Source organism: Uloborus diversus, chromosome 4 (genome assembly GCF_026930045.1).
Source record: "Uloborus diversus isolate 005 chromosome 4, Udiv.v.3.1, whole genome shotgun sequence".
Taxonomy (NCBI): domain Eukaryota; kingdom Metazoa; phylum Arthropoda; class Arachnida; order Araneae; family Uloboridae; genus Uloborus; species Uloborus diversus.
The window spans coordinates 84,946,104-84,971,417 of NC_072734.1; the positions used below are offsets into that span (position 1 = coordinate 84,946,104).

The following is a 25,314-nucleotide window of genomic DNA, read 5'->3' on the forward strand; positions in this document are numbered from 1 at the left end:
AGTGCACACTAAAAGAGAACTTTTTAACTTTTCGCAAGCAGTTGTAGATTAGATGAGAGTTGCCCAATCTTTCTTTACACGAGGGTGGCCCCTCATGTTAAGATGAACCTCACACACAAGTCTATACAAATATAATTTTAAATTTCTTTTTTAAAAAATCTAGATAACAGGATAGAACACAAAGAGTGAAAAAAAAGAAAAAACGAAAACCAAGAACTCTTGTTTTCTATGGTAAACGCTTCTTTTATTAATACGAAGTTTCTATTTGTTTTTGAAAATCAAAATTGGACAATTATTTGATCACGAATTAGCAATAAACTTTCTTAATACAGAATGAAAATGACCTGCTGCTTTGACTGATTTCAGAACATTATTTTTCTTTGTAGCAATGAACATCGAAAAGGATAGCATGGATCAGCTTTATGCCAACTTATGGCCCGCGGGCAGTAGATTAAACACGATAGATTAGATTAATCATAAAAAAACATTTGTTAGATGAATTCAGATATTTTGCAAAGAAATAATGATTAGCGCATTTTAATTTTCCTTAAGATGTCCCGACCGATTTAAAAGTCAATTTCCGTCTTTTGCACTTTTAGAGTTATTTGAATAATTTCTTCAAAAATAATCAAGCATGCATAACTTGGTGTCAGAACTGGTCAGCAATTCATCCCTATCGCTTGATATAAGTAAAATTACAATTATTCCGTCGAGAAGTTCAGAGATTTTAAAAATTTGATTATTATCAAAAGTTAATGTCAGAACTTACGATATAGCTACATGGCTATTATATCAGTAACAAAGGGAAATTTTCACTTACAATATAGTTTTTTATCTACTATTTGAGATTATATAACTCAAAAGAAATTTGAAATAAATTGGATTGATTATTACATCGACGTTTACGGATCCTTCGTCTAAATTTTTCGCTGGTACAATTTCTCTACCGTTGAAAAAAAAAAAAAAAAATGCGAGTGCGGGAAGGAAAATGGATGAATGGAAATTTGAGCTTTCTGCTTCATTTTCTCCTCAAAGCCAAAGTTAAACTGTTGACTAAGTTTGAAGAAAATATTTTTATTTGTTTTCGAGAATTGAGCTTGAGATATAAAAATTAGTGTATAAATAAACAAATAAAAAACAACACCCGCACATTGCACTAGAAAAAAAAAACGCATGAAAAGTGAAGAGCCGAAAAATAATATAAAAACAGCAATTCACAATGTAAAATGAACTTACTAACTGATCGTACAATAAATTTGGTAAACCATGAAAAATATGTATAGCAATATACGCATTAATATCAAACGTGAACAGTGTAATGTTTGATATTGATTTGTAGACATGTTTTTTTCCCTTTTTTTTTCATATAGCAGGCTTCATCCGATGTAGGGATAAATAATTGTTTCGAAATATGTAACTCTACGTATTTCTAGAAAACCTTGTTTAAGTGTTAAAGTTTTTGCAGGAATAAGAAGCTTTTTTAAAAACTAATGAGTAATCCAACATAAAAGCCTTTTGTAGTTTTAGTTATTCATGTAACAGTTGATGCTTGGTTATCGCAATGCAAATCAGTTGAAAAAGATAATAGGGAAAAATATTTAGGAAATACTTAACTCCTGATAAAAAAAAATAAGCCTCGGGCAAATTAGACTGCCACCTGTTGAATTTGGGAAAAGAATGTACGTAGAATTCAGGCAGTTAAGTACTAAAGATCCGGCTTACTAGAAAACTAGAAAAAACTATTTCTCATTGTTCAATTGTTTGAGTTGTCTAAAAGAGGAAATTAAAAACATATACATTAGGTTGCACTCGATGAATATAATTGCCACCTTGACCCCATATAGTTTTTGCAAGATTTTCTATCCACCTATAATGGCTTAATAGGTTAACAGGCAAAACATTTGTACAGTTTTAACCTGCAATGTATGGATTGTAATTAAAAGGTAAAACAGTGATTTCCAATTTTTGGGGCACGCTTTTCTAGAGAGGCATGGAGTAATTTTGTAAGGGGAGGGGGAGGGGTACGCAGCTATTACTTGCACATCATTTTTGAAACACACACAGAAAAATAATAATAAAATTGGTGTCTGAAAAAAAAAAAGATTCGGTAATACTTCAACGTACGATATTCGTGTTCAGCGCTCAACTAGAAAAATTGATAGCGTTTTAAACGACCCCAAAGTTTGAGAAAATTTGCTCGCAAAAGCAAGATCACTCATCGTACTGACATTTTATCAAATTCACTTATATGGTATTTTAAACATCTATTTTTCTGCAATTCTATACGAGTTTTTAAATGTCGTAAAAATATTAATACTCATAATACATGGCCCAGTTTTAAAAAACTATATTTCAGCAAATATTACAGTTACCACTATAAATATACACAAAAATAAAGATAAACTGTTGAAGTTTTTTTTTAAATCCTAAGCAACTTCTTAAACGTGCACGCTTTGCACTAGCGAAGCCAGAAGTTCCTCCCTGAAGGAGTTTTTTGGTCATAAGTCTTTACACATGTATTAACAACTTTATTAAGATTGGGAAAAATGTTAAAACCTTTTGGGGGATGTTTTTTGAAAACTCCAAACTGTTGATTATTTTATTTTTTAGGGTTCTAAATAAATTGAAAAAAAAAAAAAAAAACAAATAGTCCAGGCAAAAGAGAACCTAGTTCATACAAAAAAACACATATCCACTTAGTTCAAGCAAAAAAGAACATATCCAATATTTAACGTTATATAATTAAATAATCAGCAAAATTATATCTTAGCATGTTGTAAAATGTTAACAGAAAGTACAAACTGAACAATATTATCAACTTTTTATTGATTTAAAGTTCCACATTGAATAAGTAATTGTTTTCCGTGTTTTCCCAAAAGTTTTTTTTTTTTATTAAGTGAACCTGTTTGATTTTGCACGGCACCTCCTCATTTATGAATGTTGATGTTTCTCTAATCTAAGGTTTACACTTTATATTATTAGTGATTTCAATGGATATTTGTTGTATGTAAACTGATTGAGTTTTCAAAATTGTATTGTATCAAACTAAATTTAAATATTGTCTACTATTGTACAAATCGAAATTACAAACATATTTCCTACGATGGAATTTTCCCCATGAAGGCTGCTGGTTGAACTGTTTTCAGAGACCCATTTCAACCCGATTAATCCAAACAAATGGGTATATGGGGTGCCAGTACAGTGTGGTTATAAATAAACAGCACTAAAACACGGGCGTTGATTTCTATAGAAAATAAAACATATAAGTTATTTAAAATATCGTCTAAACTTTAGATTGTCAATCACTCCTACCCACTCTAAGTTACACAAAAGTTTAAATAAAGAAAGAAACAAAGAGAAAGAAAAATTGAAAATGTAACTTTGAGGGTTTGAAGTTAATAGAAATTTTTACTTTTGTTGGTAAAAACTTTGATAGAAACCATTTCCATTGTTCTCTAAAGAAACTGGGTTAGTTTAGTCGCTTGTTGTTTTATTCAGAAAAGTGTAAATATCTATTTTTAACCTCACATGTTTTCAAAGTACTTTCAGATTTGATTTTCAATTTAACAGAAGCGAAAACATTGAAAAAAAAAACCTTCTGTTTTCAAACCTCAATTAAAATTTCTTTTCGGTGAAGTAAACGAGATAGCATATATAGAATCGGGGACAGAAAATTTTATTTTTATTGGTTGAAAACTTATTCAAGTATATAATATAATGATATTGTTTTAGCTTGAACACTGCATTATAAAAACATTGATCTCATGAAGTTACCGGACGGCGGCAATATTTTTATTATATTAAAATATGAAGTGAATCGGTTTATTTTCTGAATTTGTAAAACCTGTAGCGGGTATGGAAACGCATTGGCGGGGGAATTTCAGTTGAAAAATGCTGTTTTCCCCCTCTATTTTCTCTTTTACTTTTGCACTTTACGAACTTTTATTTGTATTATAAAATAATGACAACTGGACTATTCATATAAGTCATATTTTGACAAAACAAGAAAAGGAAAAGCAATAAATATTTTACAAATAAATATATTTGTGCTAAAAAGTAAATTATAAACGTTATCGATGGATAAATTCACATTTCAATGCTTAAAAACAAAGTTCATTCTACAGCTAGAAAACACAATGTTAAATATTGTAAAACAATACTCCACTTTTACCAATTAGCAGACTATATACATGTATCCTTAAATTGTAAAAAAACTGAAAAAAAAAAAAAAAAAAAAAACTAATATAAATGAGATAGGCATTGAAGCGAAAATGGGGCTTGCATTTGAAAACAGGACCATGTTCGTTTTATAAGAACCTATTTTATAAAGAATTAAAAATTAAAAATGCTGCAATTTTTGAATGCTGCAGACTATGCTTAACTGGAAATCCACGTAGCATTCAAATAGCTTTGACGCATGTTTTTTCACGTTTTTAAATCCGAAATCTTATGTGAACAAAAAGTCTCAGGACAGCTAAGAAGTCGACTATCGTGATACTATCATAGAGAATGTTTCTGGCATAGTTCGAAATAGCTTGACATTTCAAAAGAAAGTAATGGGAATTCCAAAATTTTAAAACGTCGCGTTGATGTGAAAAAAACGTTTTTGACAACTTCACTCTGGAGTGCGCACAAAAAAAAAGAAAAAAAAAATGCGTCGGTTTGATTTGAACTATCATTAAATGCGTTCTCACTCACAATAAAATTGATAATTTGTCCTATCATAGAAAAGAAAAAGGAGTAAAATTTGAGAAATGATGTAACTGAAGTTCTTAGAACAACAATGTAATAAATTCAATTTTAAATAAACATGATAAATCGAGTTACAAAATGAAACGAGGAAGGAAAGGCAAGTTTTCTATGTAACAAATCATTTTTAGCAATCTCAAACACGTTGTCTGGGTTTACTAAAGGAAACACCGGTGCCGGCTGCAATTCCAAGCTCATAAACTAATCTTCCCACTTTGATGCTAAACCTTATCCTGATCACCAAAGAGAAACAGGAACTGTGTCAGCGACCTCTGACGCACTCGAAAGGCCACTCACGAACTACTTAATATTTTTTCTCTGTTATTTTTCCCACCTGGGGGCTCCTTTTCGAAACTGGAACAAAAATTACGCATTGGCTGATGTTCGATGTGAGGAAATTCTTACGACGGAGAGCCCATCCTTTTCATGGTCAATCTTCGTGGAATCGGAAGTAGAACTGAAACTGGACCAAAATCATTTGGAGGCCTTTTTTGTTCGGGAGGGATTGGCAACAAAGGAAACGAAGATACTTTGTGAGGGAAAGTAAGGTAAAAAGTGATTTAGGCTATCATTTGTGCAATGAAATGCGCTCTATTTACCACGTGAGCAAAAATGCAAGTGCAAATGGATTCTTTCGATAGGTCATTGTAGAACTTCCCAAACTAGGTTCTGTGAATCATTGTAAGAGTTTTGAAAGGAATAGCAATACGTAAATAAAATATATTTTTCCGAAATAAGTAAGCTTAAATCAACACGCGTTTTTTAGTGTACTACTACCCCACTTGCACTCTATTTGTCCAACAGCAACCACATAATACAGAACTAAAAATTTTAGGCTTCTAAGTAGGTCTCTAAAAGTAATGGTCACTATTGTTAATTAGTCTAAAAAATTCAGCTTAAAAATTATATATCCTGAATTCAAATTTTATGTTTTCTGTTCCAGTTTCCTGCATCAGTATTTAAATCAATCACATTTTATATTTTTTTATGTTTTAAATGAACCAAATTGACGAAGTTAACTGCTCTTATTTATTCATCATTTTCTATTTTAGGTCATTTAATTATTTATTGAAATAAGTTATTAGAAAGATAATGTTTTATTGTTTTTGGTGCATTTAATTCAAATGTTGAAGAAAAAGTAATTGTTGATGAAAATGTTAGAATTGCGCTAAAATATATATTAATAATTAGTTGCTGAGCAAAACAATGTTACCTGCAACGCTTTAATTTTCTCTAGAGTTAAGTTCTATGAACAAGTCAAAAACAAAGCTACTTAAGGTGGATTTCGCAAATTTTATCCTTACTGACTTCTCAAAGATTATTTTCTCAACTTTGTCAGCAAAGTCAACCGTTTACGATATTATCTTTCTCTCTCACTTTCACTTTCTTGTTGAACGTAAGCTGTCGCAAATTATTTAAAATATTAATGTTTTATTTATTTATTTTTTGCTATAAAACTGAAGTCTTTTCGTGCTCTCCATTCCAATCGGAACGTATTAGGAGTAAAATATCATTAATGGTCGTTATTTTCGAGTGGCATATTTCGGAGATTTTTCTCCATCAAAAAGAGAAAGTTATATAACAAAAAAATAGATTTTACACAATACGAAACGAAAAAGTATCGGCAAAAACAAAGTTAAATGTACACAATCTGTAACATAGACAGTTTAATAAATGTAGTGCAGTTTACGATACAATGCAAGTTCTATACAATAAAATGCAAAATGAAGAAAAGCACTTATGGATGGAATAAAATCAGATTAACTTTACGTCCATTAATTTAAGCTTTTGTCGAATGACTTTACATTCATAGCTCACAACTTTCTTCTTTGAAAAGGGGATTCCTTGAAAACCCAAAACTCATGCCGAAACACTTTTTTTTTTTTTTTTTTTTGAAGTTTTGAGCTTTTAGCGTTTTTTTTTCATTCTTATTAACATGCAGCACAATGGGGCTTACTTATTTATTTATTATTGAATCATACATTTAGTAATGTATTTAATAAAAGATCATCAAGGTAAAAACTTCTTAGTTTACAAGGAAATTATTCCACCCATAGCTTTCTTTCAGTATGCTATATTGTCAAACGGATGTAACTGACTTAATGTGGGTTACCTTCTGTGGATTGAAAAATAATCATCGAAACAAGTTCATCGAGTCATAAAATATAAGTTAGAGAAAAAAAAATGCACACAGTGTGAAAACAGTTAACCTCCTCATTTTTGATCTATACTAATTGATAAGCTTTTAACGAATGCTTCGAATTTTTTTCGATAACCTTTCAGTTTTTTATTTGTTCCACAATTCTAAATCAATTGATGACCCACATCAATCAAAGCAGAATTAGACCAGCTGTGCATGTTTTAGTAGTTTCCATTTTCGTTAGTTGGTCATAAATCACACAGCTTTCTAGTTCATCAAGCAAAACCTGCGTTTTTACTATCAAATGAGTTGATAAAACTGAAAATATCCAAGGAAGAACACATCTTAATAGCTGAAACAAACTTTGTACAGGCAAATGAAAATATAACGCTATCTGTTCATTGAGCCGTAGAAACGTTTTGCGATCCTTTCTGCGGAGGTTAAGGATATAATCTGCTACAATTGTCGTAAGTCGGGACACACGCTACGCACGTGCAAACTGCCATGCTTCGTCCGAACGTTCTGTCGATAACGTGACCTTCTTCGGATAATTTCGAACGTTGAGAGAGGCAGTTAGACTTTGTGATGGCTTTGCGAAACAAAAGGAAGATGCTATCTGGACTGACTTATGATTAAGAGGCATGTGGCATGGTGACCACTAAGGCAAGCGGAAATTTTTGTAGGAAGTGTGTTGATTTCTGTGTTAATGGACAATTGTGTTTTGCAAATTTTATGAAGTTTTTATTCACCAAGATTGTGTATCCTGCTTATCCATTGGGATGGTTAAAATTAAGCTATTTTCCGAGTTCAAATTCTGCAGAACATTTGTATGACACCAAACTTTGACACATCAAGGCAATGGTCGGGCGCACCCGATGGGAGGTCAAGGGAGGTCATTGTGACTTCCAAAAGTATTCCTTATTCGTCAAATTCGGAAATATAATTGCAGTATTTCAATGTTCCTTTTCATTCGATGTACTTATGTGTGTGAATACCCATATTTTATCCTTTGGCAAAATTTGAAATTCCAGTCGGAAAATTTAAAATTTCCGCCTTCCCAAACGTTCAAAGCGGAGATAGGATAACGGCACCAGTAACAGACAAGGGTCCAGTAACAGACAGTTATAAATTTGTATTTAAATAATAAGAATTTTAGGCGGGTAAAACTGATTTTGCTGTGGCCAATGAATACGGTGCAGTCACCTAGTGTTATCAGAGTGAATTTTATGAGCTAGTTGGTAATTACAAGGCACTGGTGGAAGGTTATGAACTGCCATCAGGATGTCAGCTGGGGTCTCATGTTCATTTAAATTTAATAAGGCTTTAGTTCTAAAAATAAAGAACTTATGACCATTTTGAAGAGAAAAGGGAAGTTTTGTCAATTACTCATCTTTTCCTCAACCTATCTTTTCCTGGGTATCATCAGATTTTTTGGCGTCTTACTTGGGGTCAGACCTTTTTTTTTTTCCGAAATTGAGCAAATAAAAATAGAATGAACAAATTCAAAGGATCCAGAAGCAGCCAAACGTTAGACGAGATGTAGTTGCATGAGAGAAAAATAGTTTAAAAAGTCTTAATACATTAAAAGGCTCAGAACATTGAGTTAACCTGAGAGCGATGTCTTAAGCATGTCTGTTACTGGTGCCGTTACCCTAATATTTGTTTACTTATTTATTTAATGAAACCACAACAATAACACTAAGAATGCCAACATTTTCTCCCAACTCCCAACCTGTTAGCATGAGACCTTATTTACCTTCCATTGTACTATGTAAAGCGAGAGAAAGGTTCTAAAGCACCGTTTTCCCAACCTTTTCGAACAGTGGTCTCCATCCGTTCTAGAGGTTGACTGACACGAATCGTCCGTCTCCACTTTCTTCCTTTAAAAAATCATAAGTTGCTCTAGTGAACATCGATATTATGAAAAATATAAATGACTAATTTCAATTTGAAGTAAAATGTAAGAAAGCACTTTCATCTAATCACTTTTGAACCAACAAAACTAAAAAAACCTTTTTAAGTTTCTCATTTTCCTTTCTTTTCCAAAACGAACTGATAGGTATTAGGAGGAAAATACTTAAACGAAATCATTGACCTACTTTTCAAAAACTGAATTTTTCAAAAACTCATCCTTTTTTCTTAAATTGGAATCTGGGAGAATTTAAATCTCTGACTCTTAAAAATAAAGAATTTAAAAAAGTTATAAACATGGCGATGAATGATGAAATACTTCCGTATGAAGGGTCGACCGAGGGTGAGAAGGAAGCTCCTGAACTTCAATTTGTTTCTTTTTAATTTGTGATTCCGCTTATTTGAACTCTTAGCAATTGGTTTCGTATACGTTTTCTATTTCAATATTTGCTGGCTTCTTTTTATTTTTATTTTGTCTCTTAAATATTCATTGTACTCATTCCTCCCTATCACCCCTCATAAATCTGTTACCCTTTTGAGGAGCCTTTCGGGGCGATCGCCCGCTGGTTGGGAAGCACTGGTCTAAAGAAGCAAACTGTTTTTTAAACTCTCTCTTTCTCTCTCTGTTTTTTTCCTTGAAACTGAATTGTATTAGTCCTGCAATGTAAGAAGTTCAAAGAAGGGAGAAATCTCAAGTGGTGACCAATATGAGACGGCTGTAAAAATTTTGGCCAAATAAAAAATATATTAGCACTTTCAACCACCTTTGTGGATTATGCGTGCGCTCCCTGAAAGAACTTTTCAAGGGCATGCTTATTCCATTTGTAAAACGCTGAATTAAAATTCCCTATTCTTTTACTAAAAAAAAAAAAAAAACCTCTCTGGGACTAATTAAAATAATAATGTACTTTTCAAAGACGAACTAAAAAGTAAATTTTGTTAGTGAGCATTTAAAAATGGATAAATTTTATTTTACGGAACAAACGAATTTGCATTGCTGGGTTTAAATTCATAACAAAGATGAATTCTTCAACAATTATTTCATAATACATTTAAAATATAAAGAGTGGTTTAAATTTTTATCTGCTTTAGTTGCCACTTACCATTATCAAACAGTCGCTTATAACATATTTGTGTGGAGACGCAATTGGTTTTGTGTTTAACACAACTGATGTTTGAGCAATTATATGTAAATGTATGTAATATTTTGTTTTAATTATGTACAAAAAATATGAACGGTAAAATGACTCTAGGTTATCAAATAAATGACCTGTAGATTTTACGGAGTTTTTTTTTTTTTTCTTTTCTTTTTTGGAACTTGCTAATCAATGTAGTGTCTAATCATTGAAACAACTCCCCCCCCCTCCAAAAAAAAGTAAAAAAAGAAAAAAGAAAATTAAATAAAATCTAACAACATGCAAATTCAAAACTTTTCTAGTTGTTCAAATGCATATTGTGTCAGTAGTCTACTCACAAATTGAATATGTATCATTTATTAAGAAAATCTTGAATGTCAGAGTTGAAATGATTTCAGTTACTACAATAGAAATACGATTATGCGCAGATATCAGTTTCACGAATTGCTGCAGATACTAAAAGACTGATTAGAAATTATAATTACTTTCATAAATCGGTAATAATTGCTCACTTTTTTTAAAAACAGAATTACCGTAGAGGTGTGTAGTTAAAATGATTAGATAAGGTGCAAATTTGCATATATATAAATGTAATTACGATCATTTACCCTCACTGTTAATGAGTTCTAACCATATTTTTAATCGATGGACCCTTTTCAATTCGACAGCAGTAAAATTTTCAGTAATCGTTACGATTGTGATCATAAAAATCATACCAAAAAATCCATTACGATAAAACAAATCTAGTAGCAGAACGAAACGAAACGGTTACTGATTACTTATAGAAAAAAATAATTTCAATCAATTGTAACGAGGGCTCTTATGATCGACCAGAATCTAGTCTAGTCGAATTTATGTCATGCAAGTAACAATTTAATTTTTTTCATTAATTATGATGGATGGATGCACTTACATTTTGCAACAGATGCAGCTTAGTTTCCCTGAATGCTTTCTCGGACCTCTTATAAAGCAACCTCAGAGTTGACCTCAAAAGCCTTTTAATTATCAAAAGGCATTAAATTGTTGCCAGGGGTGTCCAACCTATGGTACGCGAGTCACATCCAGCTCGCGAACATATTTTTAGGAATTTCCGTGGAAAGCTTAAAAACTTTTTTCAAAGAAAACTTATATTTGTTATAAATATCCTTTTCATCATTTTTAAAGAAAACTAAGCCCTAAAAACTAAAAGAACTACAACTAAGTGCTTAGTTAAAAACAAATTGTGGGTATATTTTGTGTGGGGGGGGGGCGGAGCGCTAACTATACCCTCTGAGCTAAATTATTAAAAATATTAGTGGATTTTATCCCACCTCGCCTCCAAAAATTTGTAATGTGGTTCTATATTAAAAAAAGGTTTGAGACTCCTGATTTACTAACCCCCCCCCCACTTCAAGTTGAGTTCCTCCAAATATTTTTTTTCCCGATGAAAGCCCTGCATTTACGTAAAAGGATTTATTATGCGCATGTATGCAACAATAATTTTACTCTTGTTTTCAATAGGCGCCATTACATTTTGTTTTCATAATGTTATTGCCATGTTCATTATTTCTCTTGCTTTCCAAACCACCTTCTATTCCATAACTGGCCCTTGGCGAGAATAAAACATTACGAATATTCGTAAACTTTAAATCCTTAAACAAAGAATAATCATTTATGTGTTCTCTAATAGATCTTTATTTTTGAACTTCCAAAAATGGTATCGAATATGTTTCAGTGACATAGTTTCAACTGGAGACCATGGCACGTTTCCATTCAAACACTTTCTACACGTAAAGAGGAGTTTATCTAAAATAAAAGTTTCAAAGCTTGTTATTAGTTTTAGAAAGATCTCTTGAAAGTTCAATAGAATTGTTATGTTTTCCAGCCCCAAAACCATGTTTTCACGGCTTAAACCGTGACCTAGATATCATTTACAAACTACACGCCGTTGTTTTTCTTACGCTTTGTTCTAGTATTAGCGATATGAAAACAGCTGCTTTGAGTATCTCGATAGTTTGAAGGTCAAATAAAACTTTTTTTAACATACTCTCATTGCTAAGTAATTGAATAAGTCTACAGTCAACTCTGCCTAAGCCGGATTTTGTGTGGTGTAGAAAGTGGAATAGTTTTACATTCCGTGCAACTGAAGAATACGAAGTGATAATACATATACGAAGAGGTCAGGGGCACCTCGATGGAAGGCTATGGGAGGTCACTGTGACCTTCCAAAAATTTTCTTATTCAGCAAATTTTGTCTGATGATTCGGTAAAATCATTATCATTCGGCGAAATTCGGAGTTCCATTCGGCAAACTGAGAATTTCCGCCCTCCCTAAGACTCAAGTTCGGGGAACCCCTAGAAGAGGAATTTTTATTTTCGTTTAGATGCATAATTGCAATTATTTATTGAGAATTGAAAACAGTTAAAATTTTTGTTTTAACAAAAATCTTTTATCAGCGTATTCATTTTAAAATTGGGAAGAATATTTCAAAAATATTTTTTATTCTAATCGTAAAACGTTTCAATTACAAAAGATAATGTTGAACATGAGAAAAGCAAAATTTAGCCCCCTACCATTTTAATTACAGTAAACCTTCGTTTTACGCGGGTTTATTTTACGCGGTTTCGATTATACGTGGTTTAAGATTTGACACCTTTATTTTATTTTACGCAGATGCAGCAATGCAAACAGATAACATTTCCCTCTCTTCCAAAATCCAAACTCCTAAAGATTACACGTAATAAACTGCATTTTGGCGTGCTAATAACCGAACTTGGACCCCTGGAGACATTTTATGCGATTGGTTCCAAAGCTCTTTCCAGAAGTAAAATTATAAAACTCGCACAATTCAGAAGTCACTGGAAGAAGAGCTTTCGGGAGTGACAAAGGAGGCCAAAACCAACGGGGGTTCCGACTTTGGTGACACACAACCAAAAACGTTCACACTGAAAATTTTGAGCCATTCCTCGACAATATAAAAATGATCTTTCTGATTTGGGGGTTAGTGAAGGAAGAGTCTAACACGGAAATGATAGAATTAGAGAAAAATTCTTAATGACTGCTAAAAGACTATCATAACCAGCTCTTCTTTATAAAAGAACACGAAATTAGTTTAGATTTTCTTTATGCATGTTGTGCATAAAAATCGATATAAGTACACATTAAACTTATTATACAATTAGTCATCATTAGAATGAACTTTTTTTTATCTACGGAACCTAACCCCTATTTTAACACTACTATTAGGTCTCAATTTAAGCGGTTTCGATTTACGCGGCATTTCCGTAGAACGTAACCCCCACGTAAAACGAGGGTCTACTGACTTCATTAAATAAACTAATGGTAGCCTCACGGCTTTGTCCGTAGTAGAAAATTAAAAGGTCATTTGTTTTGCCTGAATATTTACAAAATAATGGATGATGAATTTCTCGTCAATTTGCTGTTCATTTGCTCGCCCATGTTACGATTACACGTTATGATAATTTGGTAATTTGCTCGTCCACGGTTTGATAATTTGGCTCGGTAAAATGTTCTTAAATTTGAAATAGAAAAAAAGCAAAATCGAATTTTCGAAAAATCGCTTCGAGGTGCTCCCCCCCTCCCATGCTACAAACTAAATCTGTCCCACATTTTGTGACAATCGGCAGAACGGTTTAGACGCTATGCGCGTCACAGAGATACATCCCGAAAGAGATCCGGACAGATATTTCGACAGATATCCAGACAAACCTAGAGCTTTATTATTAGTAAAGATTACGTAACTCAATTTTTTTTAATTTAATATTTTTTTCTCGGTAATCTTTTCGTCAAAAAATTCATACTTTTTTTGCATTGAAAAAAAAAGGTGATCCTAGCAATCCCGAATCACATGTATGCAGTTATTCTTGCTGCTAACTTTGAATTTTATTTTCTAATAACTGAGGACAAAATTACGTACTATCTTAATTCTTACTTAACTTTCATTGTCTCACGAGTAAAGTTTTATTCTTTAAATAGAGCTTTAACCAAAGCTTTATTCAACAAAACAATTTAAAATCACTCGTTGGTTGTTTAACTTGCAAACTCAAAATACGCAACGCAAAATAATAATAATAATAATAAATAAATAAATAAATAAAATACGCTAATCCTTATATTCGAGAAACCTGCGAGTTTCAGCAATGAAACTCGTGTTACGGCATGATAATTTGATTATATGTTTTGGTAATGTTTAACATGCAGGGAAAGGCTTTATTGTGACAAGGATGAACTCGATCCGGTAACTTAGCTGTTTTATTGGTAAGACAGTCATTTTAAGGGAACGAAGAATCAAAAATGGTTGAAAATTAACGCTATCCACTGGAGTTTAGAGTTAATCCACTGGAGTTAGGGTTAAAATTTCAAACATCAATTGAGGCAGAGAGAAGCAAAGGGATGTAAGTGGACATTTTCAAGTTTTGAGTAAAACGCGTTTAAAGATAACATCCTAGGTAGGCTTTCATTGACATTTTTTTTCTAAATCATGCTGTATAGCAGCAACTACCAGGGCTACTAGTACCATCTCTTGCCCCAAGAGAGAGGAGAGGTTCACCTACCATATGTACTCATTATCTCCAAATTTTTTAATTTGCCTCTTACATCCCTTTGCTTCTCACTGCCTCAATTGTAAAACTGTACAAAATTTGCAAACATATAAAATGGTGCTAAATTTTGCAATGCTAACGTTTCATCGTATATTATCTGATCGTTTGGCATCTGCGTTTCTTTTGTTAGTTTATTTTCTCTTTATAAGTGTGCAAGTCCAGTACCTATCAGTGCAGTACCAAGCGTATTTTTTCAAAACTAGTTTTTTTGGAAATGGTTCAACGAGAGATATTTACCAGAACTTTAAAAAAATGTTTTAAGTCTATCTATTTCTAACTGCAAAACATAAAATAAGGCCATTTTTTTACACTTGACCTTACTTTTCACTTCCTGTTGTTGAAAAACCATTTCTCAATCTAGTTCCGATTCCACAATTCCATTTTTAACCCCCCCCCCTTCCCATCGCTTTTTTTGACAGAATACTTGTCACCAAACGTTCAACCGCTTGATTAATGCTTGTCAAAATAAAGGAATCGAAGTCTCAACAAATAGTAACACTGACCGACTGACTGAACGAATCGATTCTAGGGAAACTTTTGACGCTTCGTGATGTGTTATTGTGTTGGGAATGGGAGGATAATCTAAAAATAAAACCTTGTTTCAGGAAGTTAAGTTGTCGTGGAAACTACGGATGCGGTATTGATGAAAAGACGTCGATGTTCGAAATCAAAACATAAATGGTGTTAATGGATCAACTGAAAAATATCTATTTCTTTTAAAAATTTACGAACATAGTAACGAATAACATGAGAGTTGAATAAAAACCTTTGTGCTTGAAAAGTAAAATAAGAAATAATAACTTATACAATTGTTGATTACCGCAGACACGCGTTTCGGTGTTGCAAGGAACCCCTTTTTCAATGAAAAATAACTGAGCTTATGTATGAAAAGATGCTTTTGTCGGACGTCTTTCAATCCATAAGCTCACTAATGTTTCATTGAAAAAGGGGTTCCTTGTAACATCGAAACACGTGTCTGCAGTAATCAACAAATACAGTTTGCTCTCTGTTTAACGATGCTCTATTTAACAACGGCTTTTCAAGGTCCCAGATGGTCCACTATAGTGTTAAAACCATTCTATTTAAGGACGCTTTCTACTTAAGGACGACTTTTTGCGGTCCCTTGAAAATTCTTAAACAGAGAGTCAACTGTAGATATGTTATTGTTTCTTATTTTAAAATAACGTGTGTTTTCACCGAAGTAGGGAGTTTCATTTGACGGTAGAAGTTCATTTTAATTTATAACTAAGAGTGAAAGATCAAAAAGGAGTAAAATAGCCGATAAAAATAACTCAAAATGAATTATTTATAAATTGAATAATGGAATTCAAATTAAGCAAAATCAACAACGACTTAATGTACATGATCCCGTACCAACGAACTGCAGAGAACGGCAAATTTTATTCGCTGTAACGAAAACTTCGTTGTGATGGAGTCTAAGCAAAGTAATGGAAAATAATTCGGGACTGAAAATTTATTTCGTTAAAACGGATTTTTGCAGTATTGGTATTCGTTATAACGGGATCTGATAACATAATCAAATAAAAATGCATATGGGTAGCTATTTTTGTCCAATTTAATCAGATTAAAACATGTTTCATTTTCAATTTGGGGATATTTCGACATGTTATATACATATGCCAACACATTAGAAAAAAATATTAACAACTACTACTGTGATACAATTCCTTTACGTTAAAATTCAATAACACAAAAGAATAGGACAAATACGATAGAAATAGGATTTTAAATACAGATATCTCTGACAGTAATGTACACTGCTATTTAAGGTTTTTTTTTTTTTTTTTTTCGTCTGGTTATTCGAAGAAACTATCCTAATTATTTTAATACTTTATATTTACATGTGAATTTGGTCTCTTGTTCATACTTTAAAAATGCTTTGAAAGGATAAGAGGCGATGTTCCTTATAAGTATCATTTAAAAATTTTATTTGCACTATTTTTACGGATCGATTTTAAATTCTAAAGCATTTTTTCAATATGGAAGCATACAAACATAGAGAAAACAGTGTGTCTTAAACTGAATGAAAACAGAAATTCCTCTAAATGTAAAAATACAAAAATAAATAAGCGTAAAAATATATAAATTAAAAGTAACTTTCACTCAATACTTTGTAAAGTCGCATCAGCATCCTATATTGAAACCCTAATAATTTACTTTACTTCATTTTAAAAAAAATCTAAACTTTTAATCTTTTTGAAACAAAATAAAAAATGCTGTTACTAAACATTAAGACCGAGGAGTGAAATTTTACACCCTAAGCATCGTTTTCGTTACAAAATAATATAATTTGTGGCATTTTGTTTTGCATCTCTACTAATAATAAAGCTGAAAGTCTCTCTGAATTTCTGTCCGGATCTCTGTCTGGATCTTTGTGACGCGCATAGCGCCTAGACCGTTCGACCGATTTTCATGAAATTTGGCACAGAATTAGTTTGTAGCATGGGGTGTGCACCTCGAAGCGATTTTTCAAAAATTCGATTTTGTTCTTGTTTTATTCCAATTTTAAGAACATTTTACCGAGCAAATTATCATAACGTGGAAAATAGGCGAGCAAATGAGCATAGCAAATTGGATAGAAATTCATCATCTATTATTTGTAAATATACAAAATAACCAAATGACCTTTTAATTTTCTACTACGGGCAAAGCCGTGCGGGTACCGCTAGTTAAAAATAAAGATATAAGTGAGCTGCAAATTTCTAGAATTGAATAAGACAGACCAATCAATTCTTGAATTCCATTCCTTAATATCAAGAGCATAGAGAAAAACATATCAATATACTTTTTGGTCGAGGATTTCTTTTCTGTTACTAACACAAAAATGAAAGAAAGAATAATGCATTCAAAATATTTGTCATTTCATCGACTTTTTTGATGAAAAAAACATCTCTTATCGTATTGCTTTCATATTATTTTTGGAATTTCACTGACGGTTATATTACATATTTCTAAACTACTCAATAAATATTATAAAATAATCAAATGGAATATTCCTTTATTGTACTTATTCTATGTCACAAGTTCTTCTGGTCAAGTCTCCAAAATAGGTCCACCTTTCAGTAACGATTTCTATAAGATTTTGCATGAGGCGTAATATTAAGTATTCTGAACTATTCAAATTTGAAAGAAAAAAATATTTTTTAAACAGTTAAAATGAACCTGTGGTTTAATTGTTTTGGAGAAGATCTTCAGTAAAAATTATTTTTCCCAAATCAGACCTTCAAATGTTATGGCAGGGGACAAATTGAACAAAACAGCCATACATTTACCTTCCCTTCAAATTATTACTATTATTATTTCTAAAATTTATTGACTGGATTAGTCTATTTTTCAGCTATTTGTACTTTCATTTATATTTTCACTAAGTTATAAAGCCTTCTTTTATATCTTTACTTATTTATTTATCACTTTTTAGCAAACTTTCACACAAAAATAGGTTGAACAATTCCTCAACCAACAACGATAAAATAAAAACTGTTAGTCTTCCCGCAATCCCGCTGTCAAATTGAACCATTCATTTCAAAAAAATAAATGAAGAAATAAAACCGTTGAGCGCCAAGCACTAAAATTTGGAAAAAGCATTTTGAGCATCATGCTAAAAAATTTTTACTGAGGGTTACTCTATTTTAAACTGAAAGAGATGCACATTTAGGTACATTTCTATCAATAAAAAGTGTTGTATCCCCTATTTGAGCAATTTAATATAATGATTTTTTTTCCTCGAAAGTAGATAACTAGGCGTTTGCCTGGTTTCTGAAATAAACGATCCAGTTCTTGAATCTTGAATGGAATTAAATTATCAATTTCAACAAAATCAATATAGCAGACGAATTAATCGCAATCCACATAAACTGTTCATGCTGAAAAATGTTTCATGATTGGGAAGCCAACAAAAGGTCCTGTTTCGCTTGACTTGGCGTCGCGTGCCCATTAATGAGAAAACTACAAATGAGATCTTTGTTATTTGCTTGAGACACCAGCTCCGAATGAAAACAACTCCTCCCCGAAAGACGCTGAGAACTTCATATTAAAAGAAGACCTTCTCTTTGTTCCGCAAAGTTATTACGGGACATCCTTCATGCATATCTCCATCATCACACTTTATATCATTCCTTTAATGTTTAATAAAGGTTAATAAATAATGAACTGGCTATTAAGTGTTATACGTATTACTATAATTCAGTTGTCGGAATGAGTAGTTGTTAAAGTAATAAACAACTTGTTTTCTGATTTAAAATTGGTGGAACCGTAGTGGGTCAATTGATGTCGCCTTTGAATAGTGTGAGATTATATTTGTAACCACGATTCAAACAAAAAAAGAAGTCTAAACAACGAACTCCGAATGATGTGGAAACTAAATGGTTTGTATTTATAATATGTGTGTGTGTGTGTGTGTTTGAAAAGTAAGAGAGAAGATAAAAATGAGTATAAGGAGATAAATCCACAACGAAGCGAGTCCGGAAAAAATATACATGTGTAATTGTGTATAATTAGACATACATAAATGAACACAAATTGCTTTTTAGTTAGCTATTGTTGAGTGATTTAGATAAAATATTTCATTGAACGATAATGAACGATATTCACGCGCGCATACCTTTAACAAAATTCTCACATACATATTACTACAACTCTTTTATTTAGGAAGCGCATTTGATTTATTATTTTTTTTATTTCAAGTTTACGTAAGATTATTAAATGCACTTTATTTTTCTTTTCTTCGTTTTCTTTCTTTCTTTTTTTTTTTTTTTTGGTTCTCCAGAAATAATCTTATTTATTAAAAAGAGTCATGCTTGTTATGGCAACTATGTATGTTTTATGTAGACATAGTTGCCTTACGTTGGTTTTAAAATTTAGAAAGATACAAAATCATTTTTTTTCTTTACTAAAAAAAATAAATTTAAAAGAAATTAATCGGTAAAAGAGTGAAATAAGAAAATGTTAGTCAGAGAGCACATTATTTCCTATAATTCTTTTTGATAAAAGAAAATTTTTACACGTGATCATAAAAAAAATACAATATACGGTAAAAAAAAAGTAAGAAGATATTTGAATTGAGCACACCTAAAGAAACTTGTGTATAAAAGTATTTAATAAAAAATCGCTTAGTTTATTTAGAAAACAATTATTTCTTGACGTGCAAAAAAATTTTAAAAGTTGCTTTGAAATTTTAAAACTTTATATTTTTGCTATATCTAAACCTTCTTTACAGCAACAAAAAATTTTTCAAACTTTTAAGCTTTATTTTTGCAGTAATGAAACTATTATCCTGCATAATAGTTACTGATTATTCTTCAATGGATTCAAATTCAAGAAAAATAACCAAAACATCAGTCTCAGTTGAATAACTTTCTGTTACGAAGACCCAACTGCTAGAAATCACTCAGTATTTTCATATTAAGTTTTAATATCACAAACAAAGAATTTTGAGGAAAAAAAAGTAAAGTGCAATAATATCACGCTTCATTCGAAACTCGGCAATTTTGCTGCGTCTTCTTGCAGAACATTTCAGGGACATTTTCACGAAGGAAGATTATTTTTCGCCACTGCGTCATTTTTCCCACACTTGAGTCCAACTGTAATTCTCCTCACACGAAGTTCAGATAACCATGATCGAAAATCGGTCTTTAGTGGTCGCAGAAGCTAGTTTGTGATGTTCCAATTTCAGTACCACATGGCCGTAGATGACGTGAAAAAATGGAAGTCCGGAATAGTGGTATTCGAATTTCTACAGGCGTTTAAGATCGGGGGCAGTGGTCTGGTAGAAAGAACGTGATTCGAATGCGCAAGTGATTGATTAGGGAACGCCCAAACTGGTATTTGTTGAAGATCTGATTCATCAAATTGCTTTAGTGCATATGCTTACCTAGTCTTTTAATCTAACTCCTCTTATCTTACCACGGAGGGGGAAACTAATATTTAACGGTTATTTTTTTAAACAAATTATTTGTTGTAAAGTGGTGTTGTATAACTTTTCTCCTTTTTCTCTCTACAAAGTTTAAAATTTTTTTGCAGAAATTTTTATCCTTTTATAACCGGTTTCATTGCTGAATTATGTTGATTATATAGCTCCACATTTTGATGTTATTTTTACATTGTTCAGATAAATAAGTTTAAAACTGTTGAAGTGAATAATAAATATATAAAGGACATCTTTTTCACTATTTATTCAATCTCTTAGAACTAACACATTTTCCTGAAGCAAACTTGAAATGTAATTCATCTTTTATAAGCTGAAAGTTCCAGTCATGGCCTTTTGAGATAAAATACAAAGCTTGTGCCAAGTCAAAGTTTACAAAAAAAAAAAAAGGTAAAGTGTGTTTTTCAATCATACTAAGAGAAAGATGCAAACAAGATATATTAATAATGTAAAATGAGAATTACTCCTAATAAAAATGATTCTTACATTCCATTTTGTCTAATTTAATGCGAAGTAGTGTGTTTCGAGTCCGACAAATACCAGACACCAGGTCTCCCGGGCGACTATAAAAGATAACTTAGATATTTTTCTAGAACAAGAAACTTTCAGAAACCATGTTATATTGAATTTTACTAATAAACTTTGAGAAGTAATTTGTCTGGAGCTAAAAATATTTCCCTGGTTCCTATAGTTATAGGTTCCTATATTAAAATATTTTCCTGGGTATTCTATAGTTTTGTCGGTATTGCAATATTTTTTATTTATAGCGCCAATATTCGGTTAATTAGGTATATTCTAGAGCTTTTGTTTTTCTTTACTTTCTTCATGATGTGACCTCTGAGCAACTTTCACCGACAGGTTATTAGTTTGAAGAGAACTTAAATTTATATATGTTACTTTTCTTAATGTCTTTTATGTGTAACTTCAGTCACATTTCTTATTCCGTTTAGTACATTTCTTATTCCCTTTTACTTAAACAAGCCTTTGGATTTTAGGAACTGACTTCTGCATAACAATACTAATGAATTTTTTTCTCGTTATTGATTTCTATTACAGCAAAAGAGAAAACGTACTTCAAAATTCACAAATGTCAAATTTTATGTGTTTAATTATTTCTTTGTGTTTAGGATGCCTTAAGTAGTGCTCGTTTTGATGTACCAGCCATCATCCACAATTTTAATGATTTCAATGAAAGTTTTAGTTTAAAATTTAACATTCGGTATTTAGTCTCATGCAATGTAATCTATAATCTGAGTGAGATGCAAAATAAAACAACGTGAAGGAAATGAGCGTAGTCAATATGAACGTCAAAACTTGTTTAGTAAAATTTTAGATTATCTAAACGTCAGACCTTCGTATCATAAAAAAAGTACGTTATGATTTCATTTATCACTGAATGTAATAAAATGTTGTAATTTTGAATAGTTATATTGACACATCAGAGTAATTGGAACATTCAAATTCCTATGGTTTTTTAACAAACCTAATACGACTGTAATTAATTAATAAATCAACTTTAATGCAGCACAAATTCAAAAAACATCTTTTTAAAAATTGCAATATTTCTTGCAATTTTTATTCCATTAGCTTTGTTCACGCAAATTAAAAACACAGAGAATCACACTTTCAAACTTTAAAAATATTGTTTCTGTTACCTTCAAAATTCAAAAGTTTCAGTAAGTAACGAGAACGTATAAAAGGAGCAAAAACGCAACGTAAAAGTGTCTACTAGTGAGGAGAAAAATAAAAGCATTGTAAATGCATTGTAAGGGATAGATTGTTGCAAACCGTTGCAGGAAAGACAGTTCTACAGAGATACTTGACAGAACAAACATCGTTTAGATCAGGGCTGTCCAACTGGAGACCCGCCACCACATATTGTGCGGCCCGCATCGATGTTGACATAGATCGATGTTGACATTCTTGAGTTTGTAAAGAAGGCGGATGGGCCTCAGTTTTCCCATCAAAATGCAAGCTAATTGTTTTATAATCCTTCTGTTTCAATGTTTTATAATTAATAATTAATTAATATTAATTGTTATTGTATAAGAGGTAAGAGGTTATTGTTTAACTTTTCAAACTGTGGCCTGCCAGGTGATCTGTGACCCGTGACATTCTGGCCCGTGGGCTCTTTGCAGTTGGACAGCCTTGGTTTAGATGAAACTTAAATTTTACTTTCTTCGTGCGAAAAGATAATTACATACTTTCAATAATGTTAGTGTTAGCAGTGCTTGAAACCCTTGTCGCAGAAAACTGAAATACGTTTGTTAGGACATTAATGTTCTTATGAGAATAGCAAACGTGGAGCTTTTCTTGCTTACTGCTCTTTAGTAATCAAAAACATATTCCGAAAATCTTTTTTTTTTTTTCAATAATTGGAGCAAATTTTACTTTAAAATATTTATTTATAATTTGAAAGCATTTGATTCTCTGAATGCAAAGGAAAATAATTCAAAAGAATATTTTTCCTTATCAGAAAAGAAAATTTTTAAAATTCATTCATTGAAAGATTAATATACTTAATCGTCTGAGAAAAATAATAAATAAGTGTAATAATATCTTTAATGAAGATTTTAGTAAAATTGTTTTTTAAAAAAATAAAACAATAATTATTTACCCCATAAGACTAGTAACTAGATATGGCTTGTATTAAAAATTATTTGCAACATTTTGGAAAATAATAATTCAGCATCTTGGGAATAAGTTAGGTTGCACTTTATATTCATGCGTTTTTATGGATGTTAAAGATATTTTTTATAGAACAGGTAATAATTTAACATTTAGCAGAAAACCAATTATTTTTTACTCAGTGTAATATTGCAAAAGATTACATAACGTGAGCCGAAAATATTTTTGATAAGAAATTGCAGATTCAGAAGTTTTTGATTCAAAAAATAAATGAGTAAAACTGTCATTTTTGTATTTTGGATATTTTGAGAAATTTCTTTAATATCCTCTTGCGCTTAAAATCAATTCAAACTGAATTGTTATTAATGCTTTTTATGCCCTTTTTTTTCTTGTACAAATTGAAAATAGCGTATATTTTTAACGCTATATGTATCTTATTTGAATATATTTTTAAAGGAATCATTAGATAATGACGGCATCTTAATGTGACCAAAATCAGTAAACATAATATATATACATCTTCAGTAACAGTTTTTTTTCCTGAAACATATTTTTTAATGCAATTTGCAACTGCGGATGGCATTAAAATGGTTATTAGTGTTCAGAAAATTGTCAACATTAATTCTTGTAAATCATTCCTTTCATTACAAAGATCTGCGGATCATTTTAAAAAAAATTAAAGAACCATTAAAAAAAAATAAATAAGATGATTGAATGGGGGTCTAAATTACCATATTCTTCTCTCCTCATGGGCTAGCTGAAGATCAGGATATTTTTACTCCAATTATGAAATATACATTCATCATGCCTTCGCACAGGCAAATCACCAACCGCTTCCGCACACTCACATGTCTTCCAAAACTGAAACCCACTACCAGTCAAAGAGTTCACTTGCAGAATGAGGAGTATTCGAGGTGACCAGGTAAGGAGCTCAGCTGTGAACGAACTGAGAGGACGGTAAAAATTGGCGCGAAAGAAAAAAAAAAAAAGAACATCTAGCAGACGTCAGAACCGGCTTCCGACGGACACGTGACCAGCGGGAAAAAGCCTAGTTTCGATACCTGCAATGAGATGTTACAGTTAAAGTGTTTGAGGATCATTATTAAGACAAGCATGCCCCAGGCCTGTGTTTTGATTTTCAGGTCACTAATAATTACCTATGTAAAATCATCATTTCGTTGAAAAGAATCATGAAAGACGAATGCCAGGGTAGTTTCTATTTGAATTTCGGTCTTTGTTCGAAATGTCTGATGGGGTGCCCCTCCTTCAATTTTGGAATGGCTCTTCTGAAGTGGGTCATGGAGTATCTTCAGATTTGAAATGACTCTTTTGTGAGCAATCAAAAGTAGAAAGAAGACATCAACGCAAACGGATCGTTAAAGAACCTAATACTAGTAAATAATTCATAAATTTGATGGCACTTCGACAAACACATCTGATGAGCATCCGCAACCATGAAAGCTAAATACGGTCCGTCAAAAAAAAACATGTTTATTGAAAAACTAATCAAAGGAATATAATTTCGGATGAAAATAATTTACCAGGAGTGTTTGTTCACTTCAAGAGAAAATAATGAAAAATGTCAGTCAGCTTTGTACAACAGAGACTTTTAACATCCTTTACTAGCTATAGCTCTGAGCGAGGGGATGAATGTCCGCAATAGCACAATGTTTGAAGTACCCAGAAGTGTATAAGCAGCATCAGCGCATCAACCAAAGCTATTTTGACTGAGAAGGGGAATATTTATTAAATATTGTAGAAATGCTCGAAAAAGTAAACAAATGGGAATGAGATATTTCTTACGCAAATAAAATTTGATGTGTCGTCGCTACATGAAACGAAGCTTCCATAATCCTAAATGCCTATATATGACGCTTGTTTTTGAATTGACATTTTGCAAGTTTTCCTCTCGGTGAGATTCTGCAGCTAGGGGCACCCCAATGGGAGGTCACTTTGACCTTCCAAAAATTTCCTTATTCGGAAAATTTTTCTGAGGATTCTGCAAGATTATCATCATTCGGCAAAACTTGGAGCTCCATTCGGCAAATTGAGAATTTCTGCCCTCCAAAAAAATTAAGTTCAGGGTGCTCATGACTGCAGCACTCTTCCCGAAGGAATACACGTTGCAGATTCGTTAATTGTTGTGTTAACCTCTCTCCTTGAAAAGGGACAGGGACGTAGCCAAGGGGGGGGGGGTCCATGGG

The 25,314-nt window shown here is 31.9% G+C and overlaps 1 protein-coding gene across 1 annotated transcript in view; it reads right to left on the reverse strand.

Annotated features, from left to right (window-relative positions):
* Positions 1–23,937, reverse strand: part of LOC129220681 (probable serine/threonine-protein kinase dyrk2) — a 48,138-nt gene extending 24,201 nt beyond the window's left edge. Inside the window, exon 1 of the mRNA XM_054855111.1 lies at positions 23,842–23,937. Within this exon, the coding sequence (XP_054711086.1) occupies positions 23,842–23,860 (19 nt within the window). The 5' untranslated portion in view covers positions 23,861–23,937. The remainder of the gene's footprint in view (positions 1–23,841) is intronic.
* Between the last annotated feature and the right edge of the window lie 1,377 nt (positions 23,938–25,314).